At 46.5% G+C, this 15,048-nt stretch overlaps 1 protein-coding gene across 1 annotated transcript; it reads left to right on the top strand.

Moving 5' to 3' along the window:
• Nucleotides 1–955: 955 nt before the first annotated feature.
• Nucleotides 956–2,512, top strand: LOC137570699 (uncharacterized; the record flags this gene model as incomplete). The annotated part of the gene is made up of 2 exons (XM_068279401.1): nt 956–1,315; nt 1,358–2,512. Coding segments are annotated over 2 exons (1,515 nt in total), but the record flags the coding sequence as incomplete, so codon positions are not given.
• Between the last annotated feature and the right edge of the window lie 12,536 nt (nt 2,513–15,048).

Here is a 15,048-nt window from a genome sequence, read left to right as displayed (position 1 = left end):
AGTGCGTACCGCCCGCAACAACACCAGATCGATACGCTGGTACGTTTATTTCCCGTTTATTTTGGTAAGCAAAATCACTTTGTGTGTTATCTTTGTACATTTTATCTTGTAACTATTTTTACTTTGTTTTTTTGTAATCTTTTTGTATATATTCAGTTCTGCACTGTTCTATGTTTTTTCTGGAATATTAAATTATTATTTAATAAGTTTGACTTCTGCCGTACTAAACTAACACTCATAGCCTAGAAGAGACTGAAGTGTAACCGTGTATAAGTTCATGCCTAATTGTACGCTTGAGCAACACTACCGTAGGAAATTGTAATTGCATTGTGTGTGGGGGCGTTTGTCATACGTTGGCCTAAGCGCGCAGCTGACCCAACGTACGAACAACGCCAGTGCGAGTAGCTAACAGTATTGTTCGGAACGACTGTTAGTGGGTCTTTGCTTCACGACAGTGTAAGATTGCAACTGTGTGTGTGTGTGGGTGTGTGGCGTTCCCGTATTTGGCCTAAGCGCAAAGCTGACCCAAATACGAAAACGCGGAGTGCGCGCTGAGGACTCGACAGCAGAGTGGAAGTGTCTAGCAACGCTAGTGGTGGCAGTGAGAGGTGTTTTGAGGGGTTCCAGCCTTGTTTGTAGCTTAAATAAGGCTGTTCCCCGCTTAATCTGGTCAAACCCGCAGTCGGGAACCGTATACGCAGGCGTGCCGCGGGCCGGTTCTTGACATAATTGGCTGGCAGTGGTGGCATCGTTTAGTACATTAGTACGCAGTTTAGCTCGCTATTCTGAGTACTAAAGGCTGGAAGCTTGCTAGAAGCAACTAGCCTACAGAAGTCTACTCAGTGCAGAATCTATATACGTTTTTTTGTTCAAAGATACACACTTGGTGTTTGCTTTCCCTCCCCCCCTTTTTTTTCTTTTTATTTTGTGCAACACGATGGCTCAGAAAGCATCCAGCTATGCAAGGCAAAACAAAGAGATACTACTCAACCTGTGTGAGCACAAAGGCATCGAGACGGTGAGCGGCCAGACTAAGGAGCAGTTAGTTCGTGCGCTCGAGGAGCATGATGAGGCAGAACGAGCCCGTGCTTCAACGTCAGCAGATGCAGCTCACGACACGCCAGAGGAGGAATCGCTCCCGCCACAGGATGCGAGTGGAGACGATGTCCTGGATGATCCACCTAACACGGAGATGACATCTCTGGAAGCCGACCTACAGCTACTAGGTTCGGCTGAGCCCGAACTGCGCCTAAAGCTGATTCTGGAACATCGGCAAGCAGAGAGGGAAATACGACAAGCAGAGAGGGAACAAGCTGCCCAGCGACTCCAGGCCGAGAGGGACAGACTCCGGGCAGAGGAGGGAAGAGCTGAACGGCAACACCAGCTGGAGCTGGCTAAACTTCAGCAGCAGAACCGGTCTGCTGGACCCGCAGAACGCGAAGGTGAGCGAGTCCACAGAATCCCCCTGGATAAGTTCCCCACTATGGACAAGGACTCTGACATAGACACTTTCCTACAGGGGTTTGAAAGGACTTGTCGGCAGTATGGGGTGCCCCGTGAGCAGTGGGCAAGATACCTCACACCAGGGCTGAGAGGCAAGGCCCTGGAGGCGTTTGTGAGTCTCCCCCAGGAGGAAGAAACAGACTTTGAGGCAATTAAGAAAGCCATTATTGCGCGATACCACCTCACGCCAGAAGTGTATCGCAAACGTTTCAGGACAGTGCAGCGAGGTCCTAATGACAGCTACCTGGATCATGCTTGCAACCTGCGCACTGCCTTCCAGCAGTGGGTAAAAGGACTGTCAGTGGAAACTTTAGATGCCCTGCAGGAACTGATGATAAAAGACCAGTTCCTCCACACCTGTCCTGTTGAGGTCCGGCTGTTTGTGCTGGATCGAGAACCAAAGACAGTGGATGAGGCTGCGGAAATGGCCGATTCCTACACCGCCCATAGAGCACCTGAGTCCCGGAGGACTACTACGCCCAGCTGGAGAGGAGAACAGATTGCTAAACCTGTTTCACCCAGCACCCAGAGGAGGCAAGCACCGCTGTCTCCTGGATTCAAGCAACATGACACTCGGAAATGCTTTGTATGTGACAGGGTGGGTCATATCAGCACGACTTGCCCAGAGAGGAAGAGGGAGGCCCCAAAATCCAGTGAGGCCTCAAACCCCAGTGAAGTCCCAACGGCTTTGTGTGCTACCAGGAATGCTACTGGCTATGCAGAGAATCTGCAGCTTGTCACGGTTGGGGGTACAGTTGCCACTGGGCTGAGAGACACTGGAGCAGAAGTGACTCTCATACATCCCCAGCTTGTGAACCCAGAGCAGTACATACCTGGGAAAATGATTGCTGTCAGAGGAATTGGGGGTGTCACCCCAGCCATACCCACCGCCTTGGTCCACCTGGATTGGGGGGCCGGCAGTGGACTGAAAGAAGTTGGGGTAACTGACAAAATCCCCACCAACGTTTTGCTGGGTACTGACCTGGGACGGTTAGTAGCCCGGTATGAGCCTAATCCAACCCCCGTGGAGCCTGCATCCCCAGCAGAAGTTCAGGACTCTTGCAAGGTACTATTTGATAACGCAGTGCAAGTGGGGAGTGCTGGTGAGGCCCCAGGGGCTATGGACTGTGTGCTAGGAGCCAGCCCTAGTGATTCTCCAGTGCCTAGGCCTGGAGTGGGACATGTTGATATGGAGAATGCAGAAACTGATGATGTCATTCATGACACACGGACTATCGAGGTGATCGATGCAGGAACTGTTGAGGCTACTTGTAAAGTGCTGAGTAGCAATGTGTGTAATGATACAGATAATGTGGATGTTTTATGTGATGTTCTAAATGTCAATATGTATAAGACGGATAATGTTGATATCATATGTGTTGTGCTACATAATGATGCTTGTCCTGTGGACACTCCGTCGGCTGCAGGAGTAACCAGCAATGGTCGCTGGGCTGCAGCAGATGGATTGCCCACTGAAGGGGCAGATGGCACCAGGCCGGGTCTTCACCCTTCCGATGTTTTTAAGACCAAAGGTGATGTGGTTTATGATACGTCTAATGTGGACGCTCCCTCAGCTGCAGTGGTAACCCGCAGCGCTAGTGGGTCTACAGCACAGGGACTGTCCACCGAAGTGGCAAATGTTGCTGGGTCAGCCACATCCAATCCGGAACCTGGCCCGGAGGGCCCAGGAGCCTCTCCGTCTGCAGCCTTCCTGGAATGTGTGACAGGCAGCACTGAGCTCTCTGGGGCTGTTCGATTTGACAGCAGCCTGGAAGAGCTCAGGGGGCTAGCCAGCAGGTCACCAGCTGGGAGGGGCGGGCTGAGAGGGTCCTGGGGAGTTATTCCCTCTGAGCTGTCCGAAGTGGAGGAGGCAGACCGGCAGATAATCGTTCCCCAAAGGGACCGAGAGATAGCTCCTGCCACTATAGAGGAAGTGCGTGTAGCGACGGTTGGAACCCTTCCCCAGCTGCAGCACTGTCTCTATGGTCGCAAATTCACGGTTGTCACTGACTCGCATTCCCCTGGTTGGTTACGTCAGGTTGCCAAGGGCAACGACACATTGCAGCAACCTGACCAACTTTTCCATTCCTGTAGCTTGGAGCTAAGGAGTTACCCCCCCAGGCCCGGCCGTCAGTGTCGGCTTTGGCAGGACGATTCGTTAGAATCATCTGCCGGCGCCGTCTGGAAGAGGGGGCGTGTCAGGAATATATTGAGGTGCTGAGGATATTAGGAAATACAGGAACATATCTCTGTCATTTTCTGTCTGCTATATCTCACATGTGTATTCTGCTTTGAAGGGATGGTTATCTGGCTGTACTACATTTGCAGTGAATTTCTCTGGAAGCAGGGGGCTGGGACATTAGCATACAGTTCCTCTGGACAGCCAGAAAACAGGTAATTAGGAAACACTTAATCAGACAGTTGCTTTGAAGCAGATCACACAGGACATCCTGCTGCAATGTGAAAGCCTTAATCAATTGTCACCTGTAACCTGGGGAGATTGGAGGTTAACAAAGTCTTTTGTTGTATAGGACACTGTTCACATGTGGATGTCAGATCTCTGGGAAATCAAATTATGTCTGAGGATGTTATTAAATCTAGCTTCCCCCCGTCCACACAGGCTTACAGCCTCCAGGCGTATTTCATAGTATAAAACCGCAGCTAGGATAGCCACAACTTGTAGTTCTTGGAGGTAGCTCACACGGCTAGAACTAACCTGGTTCCTGACCAGAAGTGCGTACCGCCCGCAACAACACCAGATCGATACGCTGGTACGTTTATTTCCCGTTTATTTTGGTAAGCAAAATCGCTTTGTGTGTTATCTTTGTACATTTTATCTTGTAACTATTTTTACTTTGTTTTTTTGTAATCTTTTTGTATATATTCAGTTCTGCACTGTTCTATGTTTTTTCTGGAATATTAAATTATTATTTAATAAGTTTGACTTCTGCCGTACTAAACTAACACTCATAGCCTAGAAGAGACTGAAGTGTAACCGTGTATAAGTTCATGCCTAATTGTACGCTTGAGCAACACTACCGTAGGAAATTGTAATTGCATTGTGTGTGGGGGCGTTTGTCATACGTTGGCCTAAGCGCGCAGCTGACCCAACGTACGAACAACGCCAGTGCGAGTAGCTAACAGTATCGTTCGGAACGACTGTTAGTGGGTCTTTGCTTCACGACAGTGTAAGATTGCAACTGTGTGTGTGTGTGGGTGCGTGGCGTTCCCGTATTTGGCCTAAGCGCAAAGCTGACCCAAATACGAAAACGCGGAGTGCGCGCTGAGGACTCGACAGCAGAGTGGAAGTGTCTAGCAACGCTAGTGGTGGCAGTGAGAGGTGTTTTGAGGGGTTCCAGCCTTGTTTGTAGCTTAAATAAGGCTGTTCCCCGCTTAATCTGGTCAAACCCGCAGTCGGGAACCGTATACGCAGGCGTGCCGCGGGCCGGTTCTTGACATACACTTCCAGCTATACCTCCCCAGCTAGATTTGCCTTGGCTAGAGAAATTCTTAATTTCTTTTGTTTTCCTAGTCCAATTACTTTTCAGGCTACAGAATAGCTGTGTATTTTCCTTTTTAATAAATTACTTTGTAGCCACTTCTCTCCTGTTGCACTAATGGTAAAAATATAACTACCCTTATAAATGTATGCATGCACATACCACCACTGTAAAATCACAAAATATTTACCATCCATGTATACTTTCTGTATGATAACAGACACAATCTTAGCAAATGACTGCTAGTTGTAATATTAAAACAGACACCATCTTGGCAAATGTCTGTCAGTTGTAATCATAATTGCGCAATCATTTCATGCTCTGAATGACTAAACTACCCACTAAAGTGTGCTGGTTTTCCAAAACACCTGACCGCTATAATTAACTAGGCAGAAAATCGAGTTGGTCTTTGTTTTATTACAAACAAGATTTGCATCATCTGGCAAAACACATGGTGTAAAGCGCTGCACACAAATAATGTTCATACTTCAAACCTGTTATTTTAAATTATGCTTAACCTTAATTTTCAAACCTGTGCTGATAAATTTCATGCATCAGAAGGTACATGTGCTGTACTGTGCTCAGTCTTTTGGTAAATGTCCTTAAAGTGTCGGTGCAGTTTTATTAAAAATAGCAAAAGCAAATATCTATTACAGTGCCAAACAGTTTTATAAATATACATTCAGTCTTCGCCTCAGCAAGCTTTTGGCTTTGCAGACTTCGTCAGACTTAAATCCTGTTTGCTTACAAGCTGTTGAAACAGACAGCTATATACATGCAACATCAAAAGGGGATCCATAGATTTTTTTGCAGGCATAAATACAAGTCATTAAGATGCTTTAAATGAAACAGAACATCTAAATGGGGTCTTGAGAGGTTGTTTGCTGATTAATAGATTTGACCCCTTGTTCTCAAGACCCCATTTAGATGTTTTGCTTCATTTGAGGCATCTTAATGATGTACTGCAAAAAAATCTGTTATCTCCTTTTGTTGGAACAGACAGTAGCTGTCTGTTCCAACAGCCTGTAAGCAAACAGGATTTAAGTCTGACGAAGGCTGCACAGCCGAAAGCTTGCATACTCTTAGGCCTGGTTCACATTGGCGTTCACCGTCAGAATTTTCCGGACCGAATCCGGACCGTATACTGTACAAACGGAATGGACGTTCGGCGATCCAATGTAACTCTATGGATCCGTACACACTCGTCCGTTCCTCACTGACCGGATCCGGACTCTGGGCCACGGTCCGGATTTTTCCAACCTGCTCTATTTTTGCCGTACGTTTTATCCAGCCGCCGCACCCGGACCGCATCCTAACTACACCATCCGCACAGCAGAAACCAATGAGAAACTGAAATGACACAACACACTGGCTATAAAATCTGGCCTATCTACCCCACTTCCGTAGCTTTTTCTATGGTGATAGCGGCCATTTTGGATGGTGACACATGGGCCCAGCATTGGAGGATGGGGGAGGTGTGTTTAGAGGGGTCTGGGTGTTTTGTGGAGGGTGGGGGTGGTGTGTTTAGCTAGGTATACAGGGGTGAGGTGTTGTGGGGGTGAGGGTGGGGTGTTTAGGTCTGGATACTGACAGGGGTATGGACATCCGGGTATAGCTGTAGAACTTCTCTGGGTGTCGTCTAAGGTCCTGGTAGAGGGTCTGGAACTCTCCCTTCCTTTGCCTTCTCATGAGTAGAGGGTGCACCCACCATCTCCTGTGAGGAGCACGTTTCCTTCCCACATAGTAGTAGGTAAAAATTAAAAAGGAGACAATTCCAAGGTAAAATTAGTAAAAATACACTGGATCCATGGTCCAAACTGCAGTCTCTCTATCCAAGGATGGTCTCCACACGTCAGGCTGTCTCCAACAATGACTCCAGGGCTTCTGCAGACCTCCCAGACCCCAGTAATTTATATAGTCTTATCTCTTTAAAAATGGATCCGGATAGCAACCGGATCCGTAACGGATGAACATCCGGTTGCAAACGGACCGGATCCTGACCGGATCTGGATTACAACCTGATGCATCCGGACCGGATCTGGACGGAACGGATCCGGACATCTGGTCTGTTTTGGTAAAAACCGCAAATGTGAACCGGGCCTTATTCTTTTAAGTTAGCCAATAAATGGTATTATCCTGACTCAAAACTTCTTGCTTTTACTGATGGCTAACACAGTACAACGCTTAACTGCTTCTCCTCAGCACAAAACCTTATTGTCGATGCTCAGTTGGCCACTGGTGAATAACTTTTCTTCATGAAAGCATCTTGTAACAAACTATATTGACTGTCAACTGTTGCAAGGCACATAATCGGTGGTAGACAAGTAATGCCAGTCATACATGGCTCGTTTTTGAGCCGGAATCGAGCCAGCGGCTCGATGCCGGCACATCCCCACGGATTGATTCCCGCTTGTCCCCGCAGGCGCTCCTCCTCTTCTTTTCATTTTTTTGCTATTGTCCACCCACGAGTATCGAGCGGTGAATCGATCCGCGCGGTGATCGGACCTGTCGAAAAATGATCAATCGAACCATCAGCAGCTCGGTTGATAAAAAAAAAACAAAAAAAAAAAAACGAGCCGTGTATGCCCGGCATTACAGATTCTTGGTCACAGAATTGTGTGAATTGCAAAACAAAAAATGTTTGAAATAGAACTCTTATTGTGCCCATACACAGTACAAGAAAAACATTAGATTTTCCCATTTATTTGACCAAAATGATCAAATCTAATGAAAGTTGAAAATATATATTTTTTTCCGATCAAGAAAAACGAACGATTATCCCATTTTTTCAATAAAAATCTGTTCGGACATGTTGGAAAAATCTTTATATTTGATCTAACAAAATAATCAAATTAAATTATCTAATCGGAAAAAAAATTGCACCATGTATGGGCACCATAAGGCAAGGTTCACACTTCTTGCAAAAAACTGAATTTTTTTCACATTAAAACTTGCATTCTTAGATTCGCACTTCATCCAATGAAAACTGATTTATTGCTAGATGTATTCACAAAAATCCACACAGTCACACAAGTGACAGGTTTCGAACTGCTAGTTCTTAATCATAGCTCAAATGGCTTTTCACATGGTTTAAAGGAATACTATCGATTCACATAATTTTTTCAATTGACACAGGAATTGTTTGGGAAGTGCTGCTAAGTACTGGTGTATACATTTTAGTAGCAACTTCTTTGTTTACGGTTATCAATATACATTCAAACTTTACTGACGCCAAAACGGACGGCTGACTGAGCCATGAGGAGAGGGGAAATCTCCCTCACACTTGATCAGTTAACTCTATGTGTAGCTCTGTGTGTGACAGAAAGAACAGTTGCAGCTCCTGTGTCCTGTGTTTCTGACTGACCTGTCTGAAGAGAGCAGAGGAAATGTAACTAGTTGTCACAGCTTTTCATACTGTTTTTGCTTTCAGAGTTTGATATGTTTAATATTTGCTTTCTGTAGGCTGATATGCAACTCTGGCTGTGCATTGAAGCAGACACCCCTTCTGCAATTGATTTGTCCCAATATAGCTAAATCCTACCCTCAATAAATTACAGCTTGTGCCTCTGATATTTAACATGAAAAGTAGGAAAAGGTTTACACAGCTACTTAGACATTATTTGCACACTGTAATTTTAGAACACTTGGGTATGGATAGTATTATTATTATTATTTATTGTATTTATAAAGCGCCAACATATTACGCAGCGCTGGACAATAAATATATACAATGATGACATACATAGGGTTATACACATAGAACAAAGTTATACATGCAAATTGTACAAAATACATGATCATGCAATGTGGGCTGGTTAAGTAGGCCCAGTAATACAAGTACAGGCTGTCATAGGACAGGAGCACATGATCCTGTAGATTACACTAGGGATTGGAGGACCCTGCCAGAGGCTTACAATCTAAAGGAGGGGTGGAAACACTAGGTGGGGCTGTTAAATATTCCTTAGAGAGTTACTGTATGGTAGGAGGTGGGTAGGCCATCATAAAGAGGTGGGTTTTGAGGGCTTGCTTGAACGTGTTGTAAGAGGGAGCAAGTCTGATGGGTGGTGGAAGGGCATTCCAGAGGGTGGGGGCAGCTCTTGAGAAATCCTGCAGGCGGGCATGGGAGTGTGAAATGCGTGGGGTGGTGAGGCGAAGGTCGTTGGAGGAACGGAGGGGGCGACCTGGTGTATACCTGTGAACAAGCTCGGAGATGTAGGTAGGGCAGGTTTTGTGCACAGATTTATACGCCAGGCATAGAATCTTTAAACTTATCCTGAAACGGATAGGGAGCCAGTGCAGGGATTCACAAAGAGGAGATGTGGATGCAGAGCGGTGCGAAGAATGGATGAGTCTTGCAGCCGCGTTCATCACTGATTGAAGGGGGGCAGTGCGTTTCAGGGGGAGGCCAGAAAGGAGGGAGTTACAGTAATCAAGGCGGGAGATGATGAGGGCATGGATGAGCAGTTTGGTCGTGTCTGGGGTTAAGAAGGGGCGGATCTTGGAGATGTTACGGAGGTGGAAATTGCAGGCTCTGGTGATGTTTTGGATGTGTGGGATGAAGGAGAGGTCAGAGTCTAAGGTGACACCCAGACAGCGGGCCTGGGAGGTAGGGAGAATGGTTGTGTTGTCGATTGTGAGGTGGAAATCTGGGAGGGGTGCAGCAGCATGGGGTGGAAAGATCAGGAGCTCAGTTTTGTCGAGGTTAAGCTTTAGGAACCTAGCTGACATCCAGGAGGAAACTGCTGAGAGACACGAGGAGACCTGGTTTATGGTGGTGGATGAGAGATTGGGGGTAAGGAGGTAAATCTGAGTGTCATCTGCATAAAGGTGGTAATTGAAGCCCAGGGAGGAGATAAGCTTGCCAATTGAGGAAGTGTATATGGAGAAAAGAAGGGGGCCTAGAACAGAGCCCTGGGGGACCCCAACTGAGAGGGGGGCAGGGGTTGAGGAGGAGCCATTGAAGGAAGTGGTGAAGGAGCGATTGGATAGGTAGGAGGAGATCCAGGCCAAGGTAAGACCATGGATGCCCATGGACTGTAGTGATTGGAGGAGGAGGGAGTGGTCAACAGTGTCAAATGCTGCAGAGTGGTCAAGGAGGAGCAGGATGGAATAACTGCCTTTGGCCCTGGCAAGGGTAAGGTCGTTGACCACCTTGGCGAGGGCTGTTTCAGTTGAGTGCGCAGGTCGGAATCCAGACTGTAGGGGATCAAGTAGGGTATTGGTGTTGATGTTTTGGGTAATGCGTTGGTGGACTAGGCGTTTGAGGAGTTTAGAAGCATAGGGAAGGAGGGAGATTGGGCGGTAGTTTGAGGGTAGGGATGGGTCGAGTGAGGTTTTTTTCAGCAGGGGAAGTACAGTGGCCTGTTTGAATGCTTTGGGGAAGATGCCTGTGGAAAGGGAGAGATTGAACAAGGAGGTGAGGACTGGGGCCAGGTCAGGGAAGTGGGGACGAAGAGTATTCGCGGGTACCGGATCACAGGGAGAGGATGTGGGGGGGGGAAGCCACTAGCAGCAGGCTGACTTCATCAATGGTGGCAGGAGCAAAAGAGGCGAGGAGTGGATGAGACAGGGGAGCAGCTGGGAAGGAAGGCAAAGGGACAACCTGAGAGGCGTTGGGAAGGGAGGGATGGAGGAGGGAAATTTCATTGCGTATTGTTGCAATTTTAGTGGTGAAGTGGTTGGCAAAGTCGTTGGCTGAGAGGGAGGAGCTGGGAGGGGGAGGAGTGGGGTTGAGGAGGGAATTGAAGGTAGCAAAAAGCTGTCGAGAGTTGGAAGCTTGGGTTCCAATCAGTGCTGCAAAGTACCTTTGTTTAGCTTCAGAGAGGGCAGTGTGGAAGAGTAACAGTTTGGCCTTGTAATCTAGGAAGTCAGAATTGAGATGTGATTTCCTCCATTTCCGTTCGGCTGCTCGAGTTTCTTTCCTGAGGTTACGTGTGTGGGTGTTGTGCCAGGGTTGGGGGGCTTGTTAGGGTGGAAGATTGAGGGGGCAGCTTGATCTAAAGCAGATGAGAGGGCAAGGTTATATTGTGCAGCCGCTTCATTGGGGCATGTTAGGGTGGGTAGGTGGGAGGAGAGGGAGAGAAGGGGACTTGCTAGGACATTTGGGCTAAGATTACATAGGTCTCTCTGCCATCGACCAGGCTGAGGGGTGGGGAGAAAAGTTGTTGGTGGGGAGATGGTGAAGGTGAGGAGGTGGTGGTCAGAGATAGGGAAAGGTGCGATGTCCAGGTTGCTGAGGGAGGTGGACTTTGAGAATATGAGGTCAAGAGTATGACCAGTGCGGTGGGTGGCGGAATTTGTGTGCTGAGAGAGACCAAGGGATTTGGTGAGGGAGAGTAGCTGCTTGGCAGCCGTGGAGATAGGCTCATCGATAGGTAAGTTGAAATCCCCGAGTATGATGGTGGGGAGGTCAGATGACAGGATGTGAGGGAGCCAGGAGGCCAGGTTGTCCAGGAAGAGTGAAGTTGGAGCAGATGGGGGGTGATATAGGACCGCAATGATGGCTGGGAGAGGTTGGTACAGGCGGATTACATGGGCCTCAAAGGATGAGAAGTGCAGGGAAGGGGGCGGTGAAAGGACCCGGAAGGTGCAGGATGCGGAAAGAAGCAGGCCCACTCCTCCTCCAGACCTGTTGTTAGGTCTGGGGGTGTGACTGAGATGCAGTCCCCCATAGGAGAGAGCAGCGGCTGCGGTACAGTCAGAGGGGGTGAGCCATGTCTCAGTGAGGGCGAGGAAGGTGAGGGATTTGGAGAGATTCCTTTAAGATGTCTTGCTGACCTGGTCGAGCACTGCCTAAGAAGCCATGTGAGGTGCAGTGGTATTCTCCTTCCATGCAGGTAATGAAAGTCAATAGGTGATGTGTGAATTTATGCTGCAAGTACTTTTTTTTTTCCACATACTGTATGTAAAATTGCAAACATGAAAATATGACTTTTAGTAAAAGTTACCTTAAAGGACACCCGAGGTGAAAATAAACGGTATCTATCCTCCTCCTAAAAATGACTTTTTAAGATATTCCACACTTTTACCATTGACCCTTTTTATCTATTTCCTGCTACAGGAAGCTATTTTCTGCTAGGAAAGTGTTTAAAGTGAACCTCCGGACTTAAAATCGACTCAGCAGCACTGAAAAGGCTTGGTGTTTCTTTAACAGTTTCACAGCATCAGAACTTTGTTTCTCTTATACAAGCCTCATTTTCAGCTGCACAGAAGAAAACTGCCTGGGCAGTTTTCCCCTCATGCTGTGCAAAGCATGATGGGATTTCTGATGTTGTTGTCCTCGTTCTGCTGTTTTAAGTGCAATTTTTTTTTTACCTTTTGAATTTGACATTTGAAGCCTAGCGTGTGCAGCTGGGAGGGGTTATCAGGACACAGGACAGTTGGAACTGTGTCTCCTGCTCCTTGTCACCTCCTTTCAACCAAAAAGATGGCTGCCCCCATGACAAAGATGGCAGCCCCCATGAATCACAAATATTTGCCTGTTCTTTTAAAACAGGGTGGGTAAAAGATTATATTACCTATCTATTCTAATTAACATAACTAATGTAACTTAATAACAGTATGTTTGTTTAGGCTGAAGTTCCCCTTTAAGACCTTCGCCTGCGCAGTAGCTCAGAGCCACTTGAGCATGGCTTTTACCTCTGTACACGAGCGGCTCTATGCTACTCTGCATATGTGAACCCTACTGGTTCATACATGGAGGGGTGACGATCATGAGAAAGAGGGTCTCGGCTGGCAGTAGAGGGGTCATGGAGGATCCGGGAAGTCTTTGAAACAGAGACTTCCCTTTGCAGTGGCAAGTGTCTAACTTTTTGGAGTTTTTTTTTTTTTACTTCAAGTTTACTCGAAGCCCACACCAGGAGTTGGCGCTGATCCATTATGCTTCCTCTATCTGCACCAGTCCACCTATTCTGAGGAATGTAAGAGTTGGCTATTAGTGCATAGCTTATTTTTTTGTTCTCACCTTCTGGTGGTTTCAAGTCCTTTGCCAACCAGAGTGATATGCAATGATGAAACAGTTCTTCAGATTATAGGTTGTGAACTGCCTTGGAGTATCTATGCAATTTGACATAGTAGGAAGTAGGAGCAGCCTTTTATCATCATCACAAATCCACTGTGCTGTGCGTGAGAAGAAATGGAGGTGCTTTGTGGTGGCCCATGGTGCTGCCTTTTACATATTTAGTGTGCTGCTGTTCTAAGGGACAGCACATCTCTTGGAAGCTGTTGATCCCCTTTTCAGACTACTACTCCAGAAACCATTCTTAGACCCAGATGCAATGAGCAGCTACACACCAGTCTCCAACCTCCCCTTTCTGGGGCAAGTGATTGAAAAAGCTGTCCATCTCCAACTTGAAGCCAGTCTCTTCAGAAAATATTTGAGCCTCTACAATTTAGCTTCAAAAAGCAAAAAAAAAAAAATCACAGTTGTGAAACAGCCCTCACTTCGATCCGCAAATATCTGCGCATGGCAAGATATTTAGGCAAGTGTTCCATGCTGGTTTTGCTTGATCTATCTATGGATTTTAACAGCAAATCAGCTCCAGTATCAATTAGCCTCACTAAGGATAGGGAGTTCAGACCTGAATAGATGAGACTTGGTGCACAGTTGGGTGCACTAATTGATGAATAATTAACTTCAGGAATCAAATCTCAGCTGTTGTGAAATATTACATTTTTCACCTAAGGTACATGCCAAAAAATAAATACCGTACTACATGCATTTAGGGCATTAATATTTATAATTATTTATTGTATTTATAAAGCACCAACATATTACAGAGGACAATAAATAGGGATACATACAATGTAAGCAATGTAAACAAAGGGTGACAGACAGAGTTAGCAAATGGTTATACAACATAGCACAAGGTTATACATGCAAACAGGGTATACAATGCATTATGTGACTTTACAGAGACCCAGTAAATCAAATCAGAGTTAGTCCATGAGAAGGGTGTCATTGCTGGGGGTGAAAGATTTAGAAGGACATATATAAAGAGGGGGTGGGGGAGACCATGCCAAAGACTTACAATCTAAAGGGTGGGGGAGGGACACATAAGGTAGGGCTGTGGAAAAGGCACTCAACTGAGAGTAAAAGTGTGGTAGATGGTGGGTAGGCCAATAAAAAAAATGTTTGGAGTCCTTGCTTGAAGGTGTTGAAGGAAGGAGCGAGTCTGAGGGGGGGGGGGGGTGTGAAGTGGAAGGGAGTTCCATAGGGTGGGGGCAGCTCTTAAGAAGTCTTTTAGGCGATCATGGGAGTGAAAAGCACATCTTCCAACCCCAGTTCTTGCCTTCATCACATTGCAGCTTGGCTATTGCAGTGCTCTCTATACAGGCCTTCCAAATACTGTAAAGACCTCCACCTGCAATTAGTACACAATAGTACCATAAGGCTAACAAACCAACCCTGCCATTTTTCACTTCAGTGGTTGCCCATACAATTGAGAGTCCTCTTCAAGAATGGCCAATTAATAAAATGGAGAGTCCCCTTCAAGATTGGCCCATCAACATTCAAATCTTAACACAATGTGGGCCCTGTATACCTAAAGGATTTGTTGCAACTTCGTCACACCTCCCACAATCTTAGATCAAAAAGATTCTAATAGCTTGATCACCCCCCAGGGTCCACCTCAACACCTTTAGATAGCAGAGCCTTCTTTCATCCCTACAATTTGAAACTCCTTACCACACCCAGTCAGGACATTTCTATCCCTGGAAGCATTTAAGTCCTAACTGAAAAGCCACTCATTTCCTCTGGAATTTTTTACTATTTCTTCTGTAACACAGTCCACCTTGCAACTACTGTATGTATTGACCTGAGACATATCTATAGGCTTTGAGTCCTCTGGAAGAAATCCATGTGGGGAGATGGTTGTTGACAGGCTTCTGTATGGCATAATTAGATGGACCCATGAACTGTACATAACACAAAGTGTGTGGAAGTGTTACTTTTACATAGACCAACAACACTTCAGTTTGATAAATGAAGGAAGATTTTAAAATGGAAGCGAAGTACCAGGTCCCACAACATCCATGTGAGGTACTA

The sequence above is a fragment of the Hyperolius riggenbachi genome, chromosome 4 (genome assembly GCF_040937935.1).
Source record: "Hyperolius riggenbachi isolate aHypRig1 chromosome 4, aHypRig1.pri, whole genome shotgun sequence".
Lineage (NCBI taxonomy): Eukaryota > Metazoa > Chordata > Amphibia > Anura > Hyperoliidae > Hyperolius > Hyperolius riggenbachi.
Note: the sequence above shows the minus strand (reverse complement) of the source record. Positions and strands in the feature narration are given on the sequence as shown.